The following is an 18,637-nucleotide window of genomic DNA, read 5'->3' on the forward strand; positions in this document are numbered from 1 at the left end:
AAAAGCCTCACACATTCTAGCAAACATCCTATCACTGAACCACATCCTCAAACCATTAAGTGATTTAAATGATCTATTTGAAAGTTGAGCACGCCTTTAATCTCAGCACTCAGGAGGCAGAGGCAAGCAGATCTCTGAGTTTGAAGCCAGCCTGGTCTACAGAGTGAGTTCCAGGACAGCTAGGGCTACACAGAGAAACCCTACCTTGAAAAACAACAACAACAACAAAATGATCTATTTGAGTTTACATTTTATATCAGTATGCATGATTCTACTCCTATGATAAATACAGTATTCAAAAGTGCATTCTGAAACAATAATGCATTAAATGGAACCCATGCATGACACTCAAGCTCTCATTACTTTACAAGCAAATTCTCATGCATCTCAAGACGTACTAGATACAACTAAATCTTTCAAAATACTCTCTGATAGAGCGATGGCTTAGAGGTTAAGAGCACTGGCTGTTCATCCTCTAAGATTTGACTCTCAGAACCAACAGGGTGGCTCACAGGTGACTGTAATTCTGCATGGGGGATCCAACACCCTCTTCTGGCCTCCTGGAGCACTGCACGAATGTGGTGCACAGACATCCAAGCAGGCAACCCTCCCCCCCCCCCCATACAAATAAAATAAAAACCTTAACACAACAACAACAACAAAATCACCACCTGAGCCTATTCTATATCCAAACAGATTGACAGATAAAAGGCTTGCCTCAAGGGACGAAAAATCGGTGAAAGCCTTGGAGAAACGCTACCAGCACGGCAACGTCACGCTGGACGACGTCAAGTGTGAGCCGTTTTCTTCCTTGCCGCCCTCCATGGGATGCAGCCTCCAGCGTCCTGGGGCCGCTCTCTGTGTTGTCTAACAAACTGCCTTCTCTTTCAGTTGTCGCGCTGCTTTCGCTCCAGGACACTGAAATGCAGCGGGTCTGCTCTTTCACGACGTTCATGAGGTAAAGCTGCCCCCCCGCAAGGGGAAGGAAGTGAAACAGGCCTAGGGAGTGGAAACCGATCCGATTCTTAGAGAAAGAGCACACGGTGCCTCTGTGCAAGCCATCCTCTCAGAGAGTGTGGGGGAGATACCTGAGGTCACAGGGGCCCCAAGCCAGAGATGCTCCAAAGTCCTAGAGCAAGGCGTGAGAGCGACTTGCCTGTGGACGGCCGGTATTCACAAGTGGCCACTTCTGGAGTAAGACGTTTACAAAAGGATGGGAGAAGAGAACTTCACGTATTTCTGTGCTTTGGTTTGTATTTTGAGATAGGACTGTGCTGTGGAGAAGTTTTCTCTCCGTTATGTTTAGCAGCCCAGGCTGGCCTGGAACTTGAAATCTTCCTGATTGCTGGGGTCACAGGTGTGAACCACCATGCCCAGCCTGTACATTTTACAAACAATGGAAATATATTGCTTACAGAGCAAATACTGGTGAAGTGATAAAAAATTATTAGTAATACATTAATAATTTAACATCTGACTTTCCAGAAATGTGTTTCTCAGATGCTTTTTACATCTTCATCACAACGGGTAGAATTTGAAATAGTAAGTTAATTGTGTGATAGGTTTGGAACCACATATTTCTATTTATTCTTACACTGTGTCCCCCATTGTTTTTCATAAGAAAACTAATGTTTGCAATCAGGAGTACTGATTTCTTTTTCTCTTATCATAAATTTCCCTGCAGAAATAAGAGTCTTGACAACTTCCTTATGGCACTATTATACTATCTGTCTTATTATGTGGAGAAAATCTCAATGGAAAAGAAACCCCAAAGCTACATGGTGTGAGTAAGATTTTATAACACGCTTGAGACTTTTTATTCCTGGCAGTATTATCTAAGGTGAAGGGATGATGGCATCTCTTAAGTCTGGTCCAGGAAAACATTTTTCATGGGAGGCTTTGCTCTGTTTTAAAGCTCACTGAGCAATCACACAGGAATTCTCATAATGAAACATTCTAACAAGCACAGATCAGCACTGCTCCGTGATGAGATATAATGAAAGCCATATTTGTAATTTAAAATTTTCACCGGGTGGCACACGCCTGTAATCCCAGCACTCAGGAGGCAGAGGCAGGTAGATCTCTGTGAGTTCCAAGCCAACCTAGTCTACAAAGCAAGTTCCCGGACAGCCAGAATTGTTATATAGAGAAACCCTGTCTCAAAAAAAAAAAAAATTCTAATTATGTGTCTTAAAAATATAAAAAAGAGGGAAAGATGGCTCAGCAGTTAAGAGCACTGGCTTCTTTTCTGGAGAACTCAGGTTCAATTCCCTGCATCCATATGGCAGCTCATAACTGTATATAACTCCAGTTCCAAGGGATCTGACATACTCCCACAGACATAAATGCAGGCAAAACACCAATGCACATGTAATAAAAATAAATAAATAAGATACATAAATAAATAAGATACATAAAAAAAGATACAGGTAATGTGAACTTAAATTGTTATTTTATCCAACCCAGTGACTTAAAAATATTATGTTAATATGTAGTCTATACTAGGATGTTACTATTTTTATTTTTTTGGTTTTTCGAGACAGGGTTTCTGTAGCATGAATCTTAAAGTGTCTTATTAATAAAAACAAACCTGGGACCAGATATTGGGGTGAATGCTGGAAGATCAGAGAAGCAGAACAGGTCACACCTTACCTCACCTTGCCATTTCCTCAGCTGATCCTGTTTTTTCAGACTGGAAACCTCTGAGTCCTCATCCAGAATGAATCTCAGCTGAACTGCTGCTCCAAAGCCTGAAAGCTTAACCAGCTAAAAGCTTCTAGTTTCTGGTCTTCACGCCTTATATACCTTTCTGCTTTCTGCCATCACTCCCTGGGATTAAAGGCTCACTTTCTGGGATTAAAGGCATGTGTCACCATCCCTGGCTGTTTCCAATGTGGCCTTGAACTCACAGAGATCCAGATGGATTTCTGTCTCTGGAATGTTAGGATTAAAGGCGTGTGCTACCACTGCCTAACCTCTATGTTTAATATTATGGCTGTTCTGTCTCTGACCCCAGATAAGTTTATTAGAGTGCACAATATTTTTGGGAACACAATACCACCACAGGTTTCTCTGTGTAGCTTTGGCGCCTTTCCTGGAACTCACTCTGTAGCCCAGGCTGGCCTTGAACTCATAGAGATCTGCCTGCCTCTGCCTCCCGAGTGCTGGGATTAAAGGCATGCGCCACCACCACCCGTCTGGATGTTACTATTTTAAAATAATTCTTTCTTTTAAAAATTTGTATTCTTTCTTTGTGTGTGTGTATGTGTGTGCATTATATGCATGTGTGTGTTATATGCATGTGTATGTTATATGCATGCATGTGTGTGTATATTACATGTATGTGGTATGTGCACGTGTGTACATGTGGGAGGTAGTATGTTCATCCATGCATGGGCACATAGAGGCCTGAGGTCTGTGTCATATCTTCCTTCATCAACTCTCTACTTTGTGTTTGGAGTCATGGCCTCTCACTGTGTATGTAGCTTGCTGTTTTTCAGCTAGACTGGCTGGCCAGAGCACCCCAGGAATTTGCCTGTCTGTCTCATTTACCCTTGGAGCTGAGGTCACAGATGCCTGCCACCACGAGTTCTCACATGGGTGCTGGGGATCTAAACTCAGGTCCTCAGCCCGAGCAGCAACCACGCCGCCTACTGAACCATCTCCCCAGCCCCTTAGGATGTTCCTAATGGGATGCTTTTGCTTTTTCTGTCATCTCCAGAGTCTGGTGTCTCTTGTGTTTATAGCATCTCAATTCAGATGAAGCCCTCGAAGTGCTCAGCAGGCACTTAGAGCTGGTGATATCAGCACAGAGCCATGCACTGCTCTGTCCCCAACACCACCTCTTTCTCTTCTCATGTTGTTTGTCTGTTTGTTTAGAGACAGGGTTTCTCTGTGTAGTCTTGGATCTCACTCTGTAGACCAGGCTGGCCTCGAACTCACCGAGATCTGCCTGGCTCTGCCTCCCGAGTGCTGGGTTTTAAAGGAGCAGGCTAACCACCATCCAGCTATTCTCCTGGTTTTTATGCTTACAAAATCTATGCTAAAAAGATTGTAAGCATCTAATAACAAGAGGCAAGGTGTTTTAAAAAGTAGATTTGGCTGAAAATAAAACCTTCTCCGTCAAAGGAAAATTGGCGCAGTTTCTTAATCTGTCTGTAGAAAACTTGACTGCGCTCTTAGGCAGCAGTGGCCTAGAGATAAACACCAGAGCCACGATCTGGGAACTTGGAGTCCAGAACACAACAATGCCTCTCAGGCTTGGTGACCTTTCGCAAACCGTGGAACTTTCCAAGTGCCCAGGCCGTCCTGTCCCCTCCCCCCCACTCCCCCTACCCCCGCCCCAGCCTCGTACGTGTGGAACCAACTCAATGATTTAACTCTTAGGAATGCTGGGGAGAGCCATTAATTTGTTGCTACAGAATGTTTTTCAAATATAAAACTCTCGGGTCTGATCAAGCAGCTGGAGAAACGTGTTGTAAACTGAGAGATGTCCCTGCACAGCAGTTTTGTAAGGAACCAGATACACACTTCAGACACTGCTGGGCCTGTAATACCACCATGATCCACACAGAGTGTTATTTCAGGGTGGCATCTCACAGCAGGGCAGCCAGAGGGGGAAGCGTTTCCATGGCAGCATCGAAAGCTAAAGCCAACTGCGGCTTAGGAGGCTTGAGGAGTCCTCTTGTTCCCGAACTGAGCTCAGTAGGTTTTCATGGCTCTTTGGCTTGTCACAGTCTTCTGGTTCCTTCCAATTCTGAGGCTTCTTACTCATCTAGCTAATTATTACTAATCTTGTTGTATATATTAATTTATAAGTAACAGAGAAGAAAGTTCTCCTGGTAAGTTTTTCAATGCACCGAAACTAACTTGAACACAGCGGTATAGGAAAACAGACCAACTCAGACCTTCAATTATGGGATGTGGAAATCATGGTCACCTTTCGTTTTCGTGTGTCCGGTAGTCAGTTGGTCTACTTCTTTATAACAGAGTTAAATATAGATTGTGTTGAGGTATTTACACAGAGGAAAATACATGATTCCGATTGCGCAAAGTTAATAAATGTCAAGCCTTAAACTCTAACTAACTGGCTGTATGAGTGGTATTCCTTTCATACCTTTTGCTTATTTATTTTGAAAATTTCCTGTTTCTTTGATAGATAAATAATAATTGCAGGCCAGGCGTGGTGGTGCACGCCTTTGATCCCAGCACTTGGGAGGCATTAGCAGGTGGATCTCTATGAGTTTGAGGCCAGCCTCATCTACATAGTGAGTTTCAGGCCAACCAGGGCTACATAGTGAGATACTCTGTCTCAATAAATAATAATATTATTATTAATAATAATATTAACAATAATAATAATAATTTTGTATTGAACTTTTTGAAGTTTTTTTGAGACAGTCTTATTTAGCCCAGAATGACCTTGAAATCATTATGTATCTGAGGTTGATCTTGAATTCCTGATCCTCCTGCTTCAATTTCCCAAGTGCTGGGATTGTGGGCATGTGCTACTGTGCTCAGCTCAGAATTGAATATCTTCGTTCATAAAATTTCTCTGTCTGATTTTGGATAATGTTTTTTTTAAAAGAATTTCCAAGAGAGATCCTATGGGACCAAAGCTTATAATCACTCCCATGTCTCTTTAAATTCTTTTCAAATGTTTTTTTCCATAGCACGTGCGCTACCTCCCTACCCCTTCATTTTGCATGTTTGAGGACTCTGTGTGTCGATTCAGATGAACCACTAACTGTGTTTAAAGACTGTTGAAGGGTTGGGGATGCAGCTTAGCTGGTAGAGCACTTGCCTAACATACACAAAGCCCTGGGTTCAATCCCCAGTACTGCATAAACCTGGTGAGGTGGTGTATGTAGCCTGTGATCCCAGCACTTGGGAAGTGGAGGCAGAAAGATCAGATCCTTAGCTACACAGTGAGTTCAAGTCCAGCCTAGGCTACATGATACTCAGTCCCTGTCCCCACCCCAACCCTACACACAAGTGTTTGAGGCAATGAAGACGCCAAAACCATCGAGGGGAGTGATTTTCAGACACAGAATATTGATGCAAGTGGACCAGCGTTGCCTAGAAGTTTGTACTGCAGTTATTTTTCCTTTGGCTTTGGTTACAGAGCTTTGCTCCTTCTTTCCACTTCAACGGGGCTTTAAAATGATGTATTAGTTTGAATTGTATGTAAGTGTGTGTGTCTGCATATCGGTATGCGCACGTGAGTACAGCCACTCTGGGAGACCGGAGGAGTCGGATCCTCTGGAGCTGGAGTTACAGGTCAGGGGCCATGTGGGTGCAGGGAACTGCACTTGGGTCCCGGGAACTGAACTCGGGTCCTCTGGCAGAACAGTGAGTGCTCTTAACTACTGATTCATCTCTCCAGCCCTGGGTTCTTTTTGTTTTTGTTAATTTTTTAAAATTACATTTTATTTGTTTGTTTGTTATTGTTGTTGTTGTTGTTGTGTGTGTGTTTAAAGGTTAGAGGACAATTTTTCTAGAGTCTGTTTTCCTACCATGTAGGTCCCAGGGATTGAACTAATGGCATCAGGTTTGATGACAAGCACCCTTAACTGCTGAGCCATTTTGAAAGTCCAACATGCAGGTTCCTTATGCATATTGCAAAATGAGTCCCCAGCTTCATAGTCAGTGGGAATGATGGTTTTAATTTTCCTGGGCTCTCTCCAGAATCTGGAGATGGGGTCCCATCTTTTTGTTTTTGTTAATTTTTTAAAATTGCATTTTATTTGTTTGTTTGTTATTGTTGTTGTTGTTGTGTGTGTGTGTTTAAAGGTTAGAGGACTAGTTTTCCTTGATGATTGAGTAAAAGCTGAGAACCATTGTCCAAATGTTGGAAAGCATCCTTGATGGATGTTTGGTTGGGTTTCTATAGCAAAAAAAAGAGGATTAGCCAGCGGAGCCTCTGGCGAAGGAGGCCTGGAGGCAGGCGCTGGGATGTGGTCTGCAGGCTGCACGTAGAGGGTGTGTTTGGACTGTACATCTGGGATCTTCAAGTTGAAGCCCACTTTCTTTATCCCAGAAACTCACTTTACTCCAGTGACTCAACAAGCCTTGTGTTGCCTGTGATAACACTTCGTGCTGTGTAAAGGTCTATGCTATCCTTAAACTCATCCCTGGCCACTCACAACGTGTCTTCAGATAGGTTCTTTGTTTTTTGTTTTTCTAGACAGAGTTTCTCTGTGTAGCCCTGGCTGTCCTAGAACTTGCTCTGTAGACCAGGTTGGTCTCAAACTCACAGAGATCCACTTGCCTCTGCTTCCCAAGTGCTGGGATTACAGGTGTGCGCCACCACTGCCCAGCTATGTCTTTATACAGTTGGCACAGTAATTCACTTGAGAAGGGGCAGTAATTTGTCACCACTGAGAGCGAATTCCATTCACTTTCCAGTGACACTCAACAGTATCGTCAACAGTACTGTTTCCTACCATGCTGGACTGCAAACACTTAAAATTAGACTTCAGACCCGCTCTAGTCCAAGAACAAGTGTCTTACAAAGCTCATTTGCAATTCAATCAGAGCTGGGCTGTGTTTTCATACGGAAGTGATGTGCTCACACTTGATGCCAAAATCCACCGAGTAGTGGCCAGCAAATGGCTCCCTACCAAGCAGAGCCGAGCTCAGAACTGGGAGCAGCCTGCATTCGGGCACAGAATGCCTGAACTTAATAGCAACACCAGGGCCTTGGGGAAAGTTGAGGTGGCAAAGAGTCTCCACAAGTGTTTCAGAAAGAGCAGGGATGGGAGCAGGCAGCTGCCCTGCAGCCAGTAACTTGTTACTGGAACGTTCTATAGGAATTAGGACTCACTGTGAATATAGTTGAGGATACATAAACGCATCAAATATAAGGGACCTATCCAAGTGACATTCATCCTAAACTTGAGATCTGCCTCGAGTGATTAATAGCCAAAAGAGGCGTTGAGGGGCTGTAGAGATGGGTTGGCAGTTAAGAGCACTGGCTGCTTTTCCAGAGGTCCAGGGTTGAGGTCCAGCCCCCACATAGTGGCTCACAACCACCATAACTCCTGTTCCAGTGCCCTGTCTTGTGTGGGCACCGGGCACCTACACAGTGCACTTAACATACATACGTGCAAAACATTCAAATAAAAAAAAAATCTATCTTTTTCAAAAGAGAAAGAGAGATTTTGAGGATTTTCCCCATGCCAGAACTCAAGGAAGTCAAATCGGTGAATGCAGTTTGTTGATTCGCTACGGTTTCTTTTTTTCTTTTTTTTTTTTTGGTTTTTCGAGACAGGGTTTCTCTGTGTAGCTTTGCGCCTTTCCTGGAACTCACTTGGTAGCCCAGGCTGGCCTCGAACTCACAGAGATCCTCCTGGCTCTGCCTCCCGAGTGCTGGGATTAAAGGCGTGCGCCACCACCGCCCGGCTCGCTACGGTTTCTTTTAAATAGCCTGTAATTCTGACTTCTTGCTCGTTACTACAGACTTACACCAGAATTAATCTACCTTGTCTCTCTGCCTGTCCCCAGAGGCCTGGTAGAGAAAAAAGAGATAGAGCTGGTTATGAGCAAGTTAGAAGACGCACAGAAGAACCTGGCCCAGAAGTACTGCTTCCTCGTGCTGGGCGTGGGCATGGCGGACAAGCATCACATGAACTGTGGAAAGTACGCATGCGCTTCGGCTGCCCTTAGTTCGGCACATCCCTAGCACCTGTCCGTTTGACTTGTGGTACCCCTGAGAAAGTGTTCCCTCTAATGGGGCTCAGGTGGGAATCTGTCCCAAGCACTAATGATAACTGCGTTGAGAGAGCCAAGTAAGTATTGGAAGGCATTCCGGAGTCTCAGCCAGCATTTTATAAACTTCTCCATCTTGGGATGAGATCACTTGTTCTCTCTGCGGAATCTTGCTCAGCCTGAGGACCTGGGCTGCTTGGCTGTCTCAGGAGGAGACCAAGTAATGACCAGTGTTGCGTGGGGGAGGGGAGCAGTGTCTGCTTCTCTTGCAGCAACCGCAGCTGTGAGGACCACCAGCTTGAGACAGCACTGTCTGTGGGAAACTGTTTTGTTTGTTTTGTTTTGTTAACCTCGGGATGCCAATGCCTACATACTATAGCTAAAACCTAAAAGAGGCTCACAGCTCAGGAAAGTTTGGACTTACAGGGTGCGGAGCTTTGGTTCTTGACTCTGGAGTGCCTCGGGAGTTTCACAGTGGCCCAAGAGCCACACCTGGAGCAGAGGAAAAGAAAGGAGTATAAGACATCCCTCGTCTTCCGAGGAGTGTACTGACTCACGTGTCCTGGATACCTGTTTTCAGCCTACATTTCCTGTGCTTTCTTTCACTGCCCCCCCCCCCCCACAGTCTCAGTAGCTCTCCTCAAGGCTATCCTCATCTACAGAGCACGTTCCAGGATAGCTAGGGCTACACAGAGAAACACTGTCTTGGAAAAAAAAAAAGTCTTCTGTTACCATCCATTCTAAGTTCATTTGGCTATCATGGAGTTTATGACAAATTCTTTTGAAAGTTTAAAGGTGTATATATAAAGCCTCAAGGTGTTTTATCTGGATATCTACTTATTTAGTTTTAACCCTTACCAAGGAAGAAATAGGAATCTGTATAGACTGTATGTGTCCCATAGCAAACATTGGTCATGTGTCCTACTTCATTGTTTTCTGCAATTTATATACATTAGAAAAATGGTCCACATTTTTATTTATGTGAATTTGTCCAACTTATTTCTGATACTCTTCGATAATCATACAAGTTCTTCTGGGGGTTAAACTGCTTATCTTTCTTTCTTAGTTTAAAAAAAATCACATTAAAAATGCTACATTTTGACCCATTTGAAATGTGTCATGTACATCAGGTGACCCATGAGTCCAAGATACTTTTCCCTTACTAATACTCCATTTTCCAGTACTATTTATTTGTGATTTTTCTCTATTACAGCATTTTTTGTTTATAAGATGTTGACTTTTCTAGTATTTTAATCCAACCTGCGAAGTTAATATTGAATTTTATTGACCAGTGTTTCTGTTTTAAACAGAACTCTACAATTTGTTTTTTTTTTTTTTTTTTTTAAGATTTATTTACTTATTATGTTAACAGCATTCTCCCTGCATGTATGCCTGCATGCCAAGAGAGGGCACCAGATCTCTTTACAGATGATTGTGAGCCATCATGTGGTTGTTGGGAATTGAACTCAGGGCCTTTGGAAGAACAGCCAGTGCTCTTAACCTTTGAGCCATCTCTCCAGCCCTGGTGTTTGTTTTTTGTAATAGTTAGCATTTTTATTGAAGAAGTTTCTCATACAATATATATTTTTTTAAAGATTTATTTATTTATTATGTATACAGTGTTCTGTCTGCACATATCCCTGCAGGCCAGAAGAGGGCACCAGATCTCATTACAGATGGTTGTGAGCCACCATATGGTTGCTGGGAATTGAACTCAGGACCTCTGGAAGAACAGCCAGTGCTCTTAACCGCTGAGCCATCTCTCCAGCCCCTCATACAATATATTTTGATCATGTTTTTCCCTCCCTCAATTCCTTCTAGATCCTCCCTACCTATTCAACTTTATGTTTTCTTCCTTCCTTCCTTCCTTCCTTCCTTCCTTCCTTCCTTCCTTCCTTCTTTTCTCTTTCTCTGCCCCCGCCCCTCTCTCTGAGACAGGGCTTCTCTGTGTAGCCCTGGCTGTCCTGGAACTCACTCTGCTGCAGACCAGGCTGGCCTCAAATTCATAGAGCTCCTCCTGCCTCTGCCTCCTTAGTGCTGAGATTAAAGGCGTGCACCACCACCTCCCAGCTCATGTCTCTCTCTTTAAAAACAAAGTACAACAAAACACACACACACACATGCACACATCTGATGTATTTAACACACACTCAGTGCCCATCCGGCAGAAAAGGTGGTGCCCAATAGCAGAAAGCAGTATGAGGAGTAGGTGGGGTAAGGATTAGCCGTCAGCGGAAAGATGAGAGGTGGCAGGCTAGCACCGTGGACATGCAGAGAGAGAACTGGACTTGAATCGCAACGTCATCATCCTCAATGTGACTAGAAATCACAGTGCTGACTCCCTCGTGGGGACAGTACGGGATGAAATATCATAACCAATGTGAAGGTCTTAGCAGTTCTGGGTCTGCGGTGAGGAAGAGCGTCATGGCGGGTGGGTGGGTGGGCGTGACAGAAGAAAGCTGCTTATGTCGTGGCCGCTAGGAAGTGGAGAGAGAGGAAGAGTCCCAGGACAGAGCCACCTGGCAGAGTACATTCCCAGTGACCTACTTCCTCCAACTGGGCCCCACCACTTGAAGTTTCCACCACCTCCTGATATTGCCATCAGCTAGCAACCAAGCCTATGGCCTCGGGACCTTCCAAACCCAAATTATAATAGGGCCACCAGCTAGAGCCCTACATTTTGTGGACAATGAACTTATCACCTATAGTTGTGATTTGTTCTGTTTCAGGGAGAAAATATCAGACACGCAAAAAGACTGGAAATTCTTTGAGGTGAGCCCCTTGCTTTGGGGACTTTTCATTCGCTATAAAAACAAAACACATAGTAATGACCAGTGGCCATTTGGCAGGCACATCTTTTTTTTAAACAAATATCCTTTTTAGAAAGGATGATAGCATACTGTTTGTTATACCTTAGAATTTTGGCCTTGTTTTCCACCCGTAAATGTGAGTACACGGGTAATTCTGTACAGCTTCCAGGGATATCGAGGAGCTGGGTCATCCGGGTTTGTGTCTTCTTAATGATACAACGGGGACAGTGGGAGTTTTCACAGCATTTCTGCGTTTTGTGATTCTTCTATTTTCTCTTTCAGTCCCTTTATACTTTCTGTACATACGTAGCTTGGATTGTCTTCCGACGTCAGTATTTGACAGAGATTGAGGAAGAAGTAGGAAGACTTTTTCGTACCAATATGTTCAACATTCCTCGAAGGAAGCGTGAGGATGAAGAATCAGGAGGAGAGAAGAAGCGCATGACATTGGTACAATTTCGGTATGACTTCTTGTTTATTTTCTCTATTTTTGGGTTGTTTTTTTTGTGTGTGTGTGTGTGTGTGTGTGTGTGTGTTTGTTTGTTTTTGAGACAGGATTTCTCTGTGTAGCTTTGGAGCTTTGGAGCCTTTCCTAGATCTCACTCTGTAGCCCAGGCTGGCCTCGAACTCACAGAGATCCACCTGGCTCTGCCTCCTGAGTGCTGGGTTTAAAGGCGTGCGCCACCACTGCCACCCGGCTTTTTTATTTTATTTTATTTTTTTTTTGAGAGAGAGAGAGAGAGAGGGAGAGAGAGAGAGAGAGAGAGAGAGAGAGAGAGAGAGAGAGAGAGAGAGAAGTCTCTGTGTAGCTCAGGCTGGCCTCAAACTTATAATCCTTGTACCTTAGCCTCCTCTGTAGCTGGGATACAAGCCTGCACATGGCATCTGTCTCAGCTATGACCTTTGACCCTTTCGTCCACGCAAGGACATCTGTAAGAAGCAGGACAGTGTAACATGACTGCCACCCCTCCCTCCCACAGGAAAATGATGGCGAAACGTCCAGCAATTAAAAAGGCCGTGGACATGCGCTCCCCAGTTTTGTCTACACTGCTGCCTTCTCTCAGAGAAAAAGCTCAAAACATCCTTGAAAAAAAGTACGTGGCAGGCATCAAGCTCCTGCCCCGAACGCAGAAGGACACAGCAAGTCAGGACTCGGTGACCATACCAGTGTAAGTGGTCCAAGGAGAATCCCAGGAGAGTCGTGGCGGGTGCCTCCTGGTCGGTGCTTCTGGGGACTCAGGCTCTGCTCCCTGAGAAAGCATCTGTTCCCATGCCAACCCCTGACTCCCTGACCAGAGCCTCTCCACTGAGGCCCATCTGGACTAGAAAAAAAAAAAAAAAACAACCTAGAAGCTGTGCTAGACTGTATGTGGTTGGAGCCTGAAGGGGTGAGGGAGGGTCAGATCTTCAGTGCTGAGGATCTATTGTAAGTAGTCATCTTGGGGAGATTTGGGTAGAGCTAGAACAGAGTCTTGCTGGGATTCAGTTTGGGGCTGGTGTGTAAGACCACAATGGAAATAGGCCTGGAAAAAGGTCTGGCTTTTTAAAGTATATGTATGTCTTAGCTTTCGTGTGTGTGTGTGTGTGTGTGTGTGTGTGTGTGTGTGTGTGTGTGTGTGACTATCACAGACTGATAATCACAGTCACAAACACAACTGTGAATCACAGTCTTTGGCCTTACCGTTTACTGGATTAACTATAGCAATAATTCTTCCTCCAGAGTTGGCATCTTGGGAGAGCCTCGACATCTGTTCAACCCTCGTACTCTCCTCCCGCTTGAACCAGAAGAAAATGGGAAACCGAGTGGCAGAAATTCTTCCGTGATAGAGAGAAATAACTCAAGAACTCAGGACACGCTAGATCTGGTCATGACAACACTCTCTTCGCAAAACTCCTACCCCAAATAATCCAGTTTGCTCCAGTCTTTGTCCAGGTTCCTGTATTTGAAGTAAACAACTTTGCCTTAACACTTTATATAGGATTAAACTTTATTGTCATCTAATAGCTGCTTAAAATGTTCAAGATTTCTTGGCTCAAGTTCTTTTAAAAGTTAATATTTGATTATTAGGCGTTTTAGAAAGCTCTTAAAAAGCACATTTTCCTAGTTTTACTAATTTTTCTTTGTGCATGTGTGTTGGTGTGTGTGTGTGTGAGCACTTGTGTGTGCAGGTGTGTGTGAGCACTTGTGTGTTTATGTGTGTGTGAGCACTTGTGTGTTCATGTGTGTGTGTGAGCACTTGTGTGTGCAGGTGTGTGTGAGCACTTGTGTGTGCAGGTGTGTGTGAGCACTTGTGTGTGCAGGTGTGTGTGAGCACTTGTGTGTGCAGGTGTGTGTGAATACTTGTGTGTTCATGTGTGTGTGTGAGCACTTGTGTGTGCAGGTGTGTGTGAACACTTGTGTGTTCATGTGTGTGTGAGCACTTGTGTGTGCAGGTGTATAGGGCACTTGTGTTCTTGTGCACGTGGAGGTCAGAGGACTACCCTGACCACTATTCCTTAGATGCCATTTACCTTGTTACCATGCTAATATTTAATTCTATATACTTATATTTTATTTTTAAGTTATTTGCTATGTGCGCATGTGTGTGTGTTAGAGAGAGAGACGAGACAGAGAGAGCACATGTGGAGATCAGAGACAACGTTTGGGAGTTGGTGTTTCCTTCCACAGTGTATGGGATCAGGGGACTGAGTTCAAGCTGTCAGGATTCTGCAGCAAAGGCTGGCATCCTCTTCTCAGCCTCCGCTCCCGCCTTCTTTTTTTTTTTTTTTTTGAGACAAGGAGGTAAAGATCTTTGAGGTCACCTTGGAATGTCAGCCTGTTGTGCTGGTGGAGGAAGCCGTGGGCTGGAAGCAGAGCCCCGGGGAAAGAGCTGAGATAGGGTGCCTTGGTTGGAGGATAGGCCAGAGCCCCACTGTGGGAGCTTCTAGAAGTGTATAAACATACATAGGAATAATGGGTGGTTGTTTTTCATTCAATTCAGTAGCTGCCCCTTAAGCAACTGCTGTCCTAATTGGTGATTGTAACTCCGAGGCTACCAGTAGTGATTCGGCAGCACTGGCCTTAGCCAGGCAGGAATTCTGTTCCCTCGGGCACCGGCTCTATCACAGCTGCTGAGGGGAACTTTATCTAGATCTCTATCCCTCTACAGAACTCAGGATTCAAAGGCTGAGGTGAAATTCTGCTCGCTCAGAGAGGCTGAACAGCTAACGTTCTCTCCTAGCTCACGTCTCCCCAAAAAACCGGGCGTCCTTCTGCTCAGCCCCCACTTATGAACCCAAGCTACGCATGCTTCCTCCCTACCACTTCCTGTCAGCTAGTTGCTTGACTCTGCCTCCTGACCGTAGGATAATTTTATTTAATTGAACAAATATAACACATCTTAAAATAATATTCTACAATAATGGGTGTCACACAGCGGGATCATACAGTTTGTGTCTGGCACAGAGGTGTAAACCAAATGTCACTGAGTGAATCTTGGCCTGGTTCTAGATCTTTCCAGAGAGGGACACTTATATAAATCAGAAAGCTACAGTCTTAAATGGATGTTCTTGTGTATGTGTGTGTGTGTGTGTGTGTGTGTGTGTGTGTGTGTGTGTGTACTCATGCATGCAAGCGTGCACATGCCTGTGCAAGTATGAAGGCTCAAAGTCAATGTCAGATGTCTTCCTCTGTTGACCTCCACTTTATTTGAGATAGCCTCTCACTAAACCTGGAACTTGCCATTTCAGCGAGGTTGCTTGGCCAGCAATCCCCAGCGACCCTTCTGTCTTCCTCTATCCCTACTAGTGCTGGGTTTAGGCACGTGGGGCGGCACCTGGCTTTTATGTGGGTGCTGGAATCCAAACTCAGGTCCTCAGGACTGTACAGCAGACACTTCGCCCTCTGAGCCTGCTCCCCAGCCCTGTGACCATTTTAAAGCAGGCGTGGTATTTAAGCTTACTGCATGCATTTTATTGTTGTTAATTTTTTTGTATGTGTATGTGTGTGTGTATGTGCAGGGACTTTGTGTGTATGTATGTGTGTATGTGTGTGCACATATATGTGCATGCATGTAGAGGCCAGAGGTATTACACTTCAGGAGCCACATGCTTTGGGTTTTTTGTTTTTTATTTTGGAGACAAGATCTCTCACTGGTCTGGAGCTTGGTAAGTAGCCTAGGCTAACTCCTAGGGATTTACAAGCACATGCCACCACACCTGGCTTTTTTATGTGCGTTCTGGAGATGAAATTCAGGTCCTTGTGTGGCAAACACTTTACTAAGCCATCTCCCCAGCCTCTTAAAGTTTACTAAGTTTCTAAGAATCAAAATGCTTTCAGCAGTTATGAGAATAAAAATAAAAGCTACAAAATTAGAGAAAATATTAACGGAAGATCCAATAAAGAATTTATGTGAAAAATATACAAAAAAAACCTTAAAGCTCAACAATATGAAAACAACCCAATTAATGTTCAAAAGATCTGACCAGACACCTCACCAAAAACACATAAATGACGTGCACATGGAAACATGTTCAGCATCATCTGTCATGAATGAACGCAAGTTCAAGCAACCCAATGCCGCTGCACTCTTCTTAGAATGGTTAAAATCTAAAATAGTAATTCTAAATGATGGTGAAGAAATGGCATTGCCACCTCACGAAGCAGGCTGACATCTCCCTCCCTCCCTCCCTTTCTCCATCTCTCCTTCCTCCCTCCCTCCCTCCCTCCCTCCCTTCCTTCCTTCCTCCCTTTGTTTTCTGCAAATCCAGTTGACAAAAATGGTTCCTTCCAAAGCTAACTAAACCACTGAGTTGGGAAGACTGAATCAGTTCATAAAAACACTTGCTGTTCAAGCTTGACACCCTGAGTTCCTTCCCTGGAAACCACGTAGAAAAACCTAGATACAGCAGTCTGCATCTCTAATCACAGCCTTCCTGCAGAAGGCAGGAAGCAGAGACAGGGGCCTCATCCAGAAGTGCCAGCCAGCTGCTCTTTAATACACAGGACAACAGGGTGGGATGAGGGAAGGTTATCTTCTGACCACATATGCATGCTGTGGCCCATCCACACAGCCTTCACACACACATATCCATCACACACAAAAAAATTTAAATAATTCAAAGATAAACATACCCATCCACACAAAAACAAATCACCAGTAACCAAAGCAACCAAGATGGCATTTAATAGGCCAATTGACAGGCTGTGGTATAGCTATATAATAAAGTGTTATTTGGCAATAAGAAGAATGATCTGTCAAGCTATACAAAGATACAGATGGCTAGGCATGGTGTCCCACGCCTTTAATCCCAGCACTCAGGAGGCAGAGGCAGGTGGATCTCTGTGAATTCGAGGCCAGCTTGGTCTACAAAGTGAGTTCCAGGACAGCCAGGGCTACAAAAAGAAACTCTGTCTCAAAAACCCAAAAAAAGAAAGATACAGATAAATGTTAAGTAGATATTGTGGAGTCAGAAAAGCCTATAGATGATTCTAAGTCTACAATATCCAGGACAAAGCAAAAACCAGAGAGATTATAGACACCTCAGCAAGAATAGAGAGATGGCTCTAAGGACTTAGGCTGGGGAAGGCTGGCTAGGTAAAGCGCGGTGTTTCCAGAGTAGCTAAGCTATTCTGTACCACACTCTGGTGATGAGCTCACCGTGCACTTGCGTTGGTCAAAACCCACAGAATCAAGGCAATATGAAACAGTCTCACTGGGGTGGGATGGTTCATCATCACTGTCAGCTTAACCAGATTTAGAATCGCCATGGAAAACCACCTCTGGATAAGTCCGTGAAGGTGTTTCCAGAAAGGTATGACAGAATGGAAGACCAGTCCTGAGGGTGGGCGGCACCGTGGCCTGGGCTGGGGTTCCAGAATCAATTCAAAAGAGGGGATGGAGAAATGGCTCGGCACCGACAGAAGCATCTGTCAGTCCAGGTCCGGGGAACCTGACAACCTCCTCTGGCCCCACAGGTACCAGGCAAACGCATGGTGCACAGGCATGCATGCAGAAAAACAAACATATAAAATAGATTTAAAAAGGAGAGAGCTGGGCACCAGAATTCTCTTTCAGTTTCCTGACTGCACATGTAACGTGACCAGCTGCCTCTCAGGTTTCTACCACAATGCCTTTTCCACTATGATACTCCATCAAGATACTCTAGAGCAGTGGTTCTCAACCTTCCCAATGCTGCGGCCCTTTCATGCAGGTCCTCATGTTGTGGTGACCCCCAACCATAAAGTTATTTCATTGCAACTTCGTAACTGTAACTGTGCTACTGTTATGAACTGTAATGCAAATGTCTGTGTTTTCCGATGGTCTTAGGGGACCCCTGTGAAAGGGTCATTTGACCCCAAAGGGGTCTCGACCCACAGAACAACTGTTTTAGGTGGATACTGTGGGGTGCTTTGGAGGACAGTTAGGATAAAATGAGTAGTTTGTCACCTTGGATTATATGCAGTCACTTGTTGTAAACTGATCAGTGCTCTGTGCCTTGCTAGGTCCGTGAAGGACTCAAGAAATTTAAAGTGGGTTACATGCGGAAGAGCTGAATGAGGGAGTCAGGGCATAGCTCAGTAACAGAACAGGAGAGCATGCAGGGAGTCGGGGTAACAGAGCTCAGTAACAACAGGAGAGCATGCAGGGAGTCGGGGTAACAGAGTTCAGTAACAGACCTGGAGAGCGTGCAGGGAGTCAGGGAACAGCTCAGTAACAGACCTGGAGAGCATGCAGGGAGTTGGGGTAACAGAGCTCAGTAACAGACCTGGAGAGCATGCAGGGAGTCGGGGTACAGCTCAGTAACAGACCTGGAGAGCATGCAGGGAGTCGGGGTACAGCTCAGTAACAGACCTGGAGAGCGTGCAGGGAAGGCTAAACTGTGAGGCAGAGACCAAGGCCTCAGCAGTGGGCTGACCACCGAAGCAGAAGTGATGAGGACAGAGGAGAGGAGGGCCTCACATCTCATTTCCACTGGAGAGTTAGTTGTGGTCTCTGCCCCCTCTCCCTCCCAGCACCCAAGCTTGGATGCCTTGCTTCCTGAGGAGCACAGCTGTTCACCTGAGATTTGCCTCTTTTCCTGTCCTCTTTCAAACCTGACAAACCTCAGAACAGTAGGCAGTAATTTCCCTCTCAAAC

General features: G+C 44.8%; 1 protein-coding gene across 2 annotated transcripts in view; it reads left to right on the top strand.

Moving 5' to 3' along the window:
* Ppp1r36 (protein phosphatase 1 regulatory subunit 36) overlaps positions 1 to 13,546 on the top strand; it is a 20,379-nt gene extending 6,833 nt beyond the window's left edge. For both annotated transcript variants that reach the window (XM_059279645.1, XM_059279646.1), the window contains 8 exons: positions 697 to 794; positions 892 to 958; positions 1,685 to 1,783; positions 8,506 to 8,640; positions 11,439 to 11,481; positions 11,802 to 11,980; positions 12,500 to 12,688; positions 13,240 to 13,546. In XM_059279645.1, the coding sequence (XP_059135628.1) occupies positions 697 to 794; positions 892 to 958; positions 1,685 to 1,783; positions 8,506 to 8,640; positions 11,439 to 11,481; positions 11,802 to 11,980; positions 12,500 to 12,688; positions 13,240 to 13,426 (997 nt within the window). In that variant the 3' untranslated portion in view covers positions 13,427 to 13,546. The remainder of the gene's footprint in view (positions 1 to 696; positions 795 to 891; positions 959 to 1,684; positions 1,784 to 8,505; positions 8,641 to 11,438; positions 11,482 to 11,801; positions 11,981 to 12,499; positions 12,689 to 13,239) is intronic.
* The last annotated feature ends 5,091 nt before the right edge of the window (positions 13,547 to 18,637 follow it).

This window comes from Peromyscus eremicus, chromosome 14, assembly GCF_949786415.1.
Source record: "Peromyscus eremicus chromosome 14, PerEre_H2_v1, whole genome shotgun sequence".
Lineage (NCBI taxonomy): Eukaryota > Metazoa > Chordata > Mammalia > Rodentia > Cricetidae > Peromyscus > Peromyscus eremicus.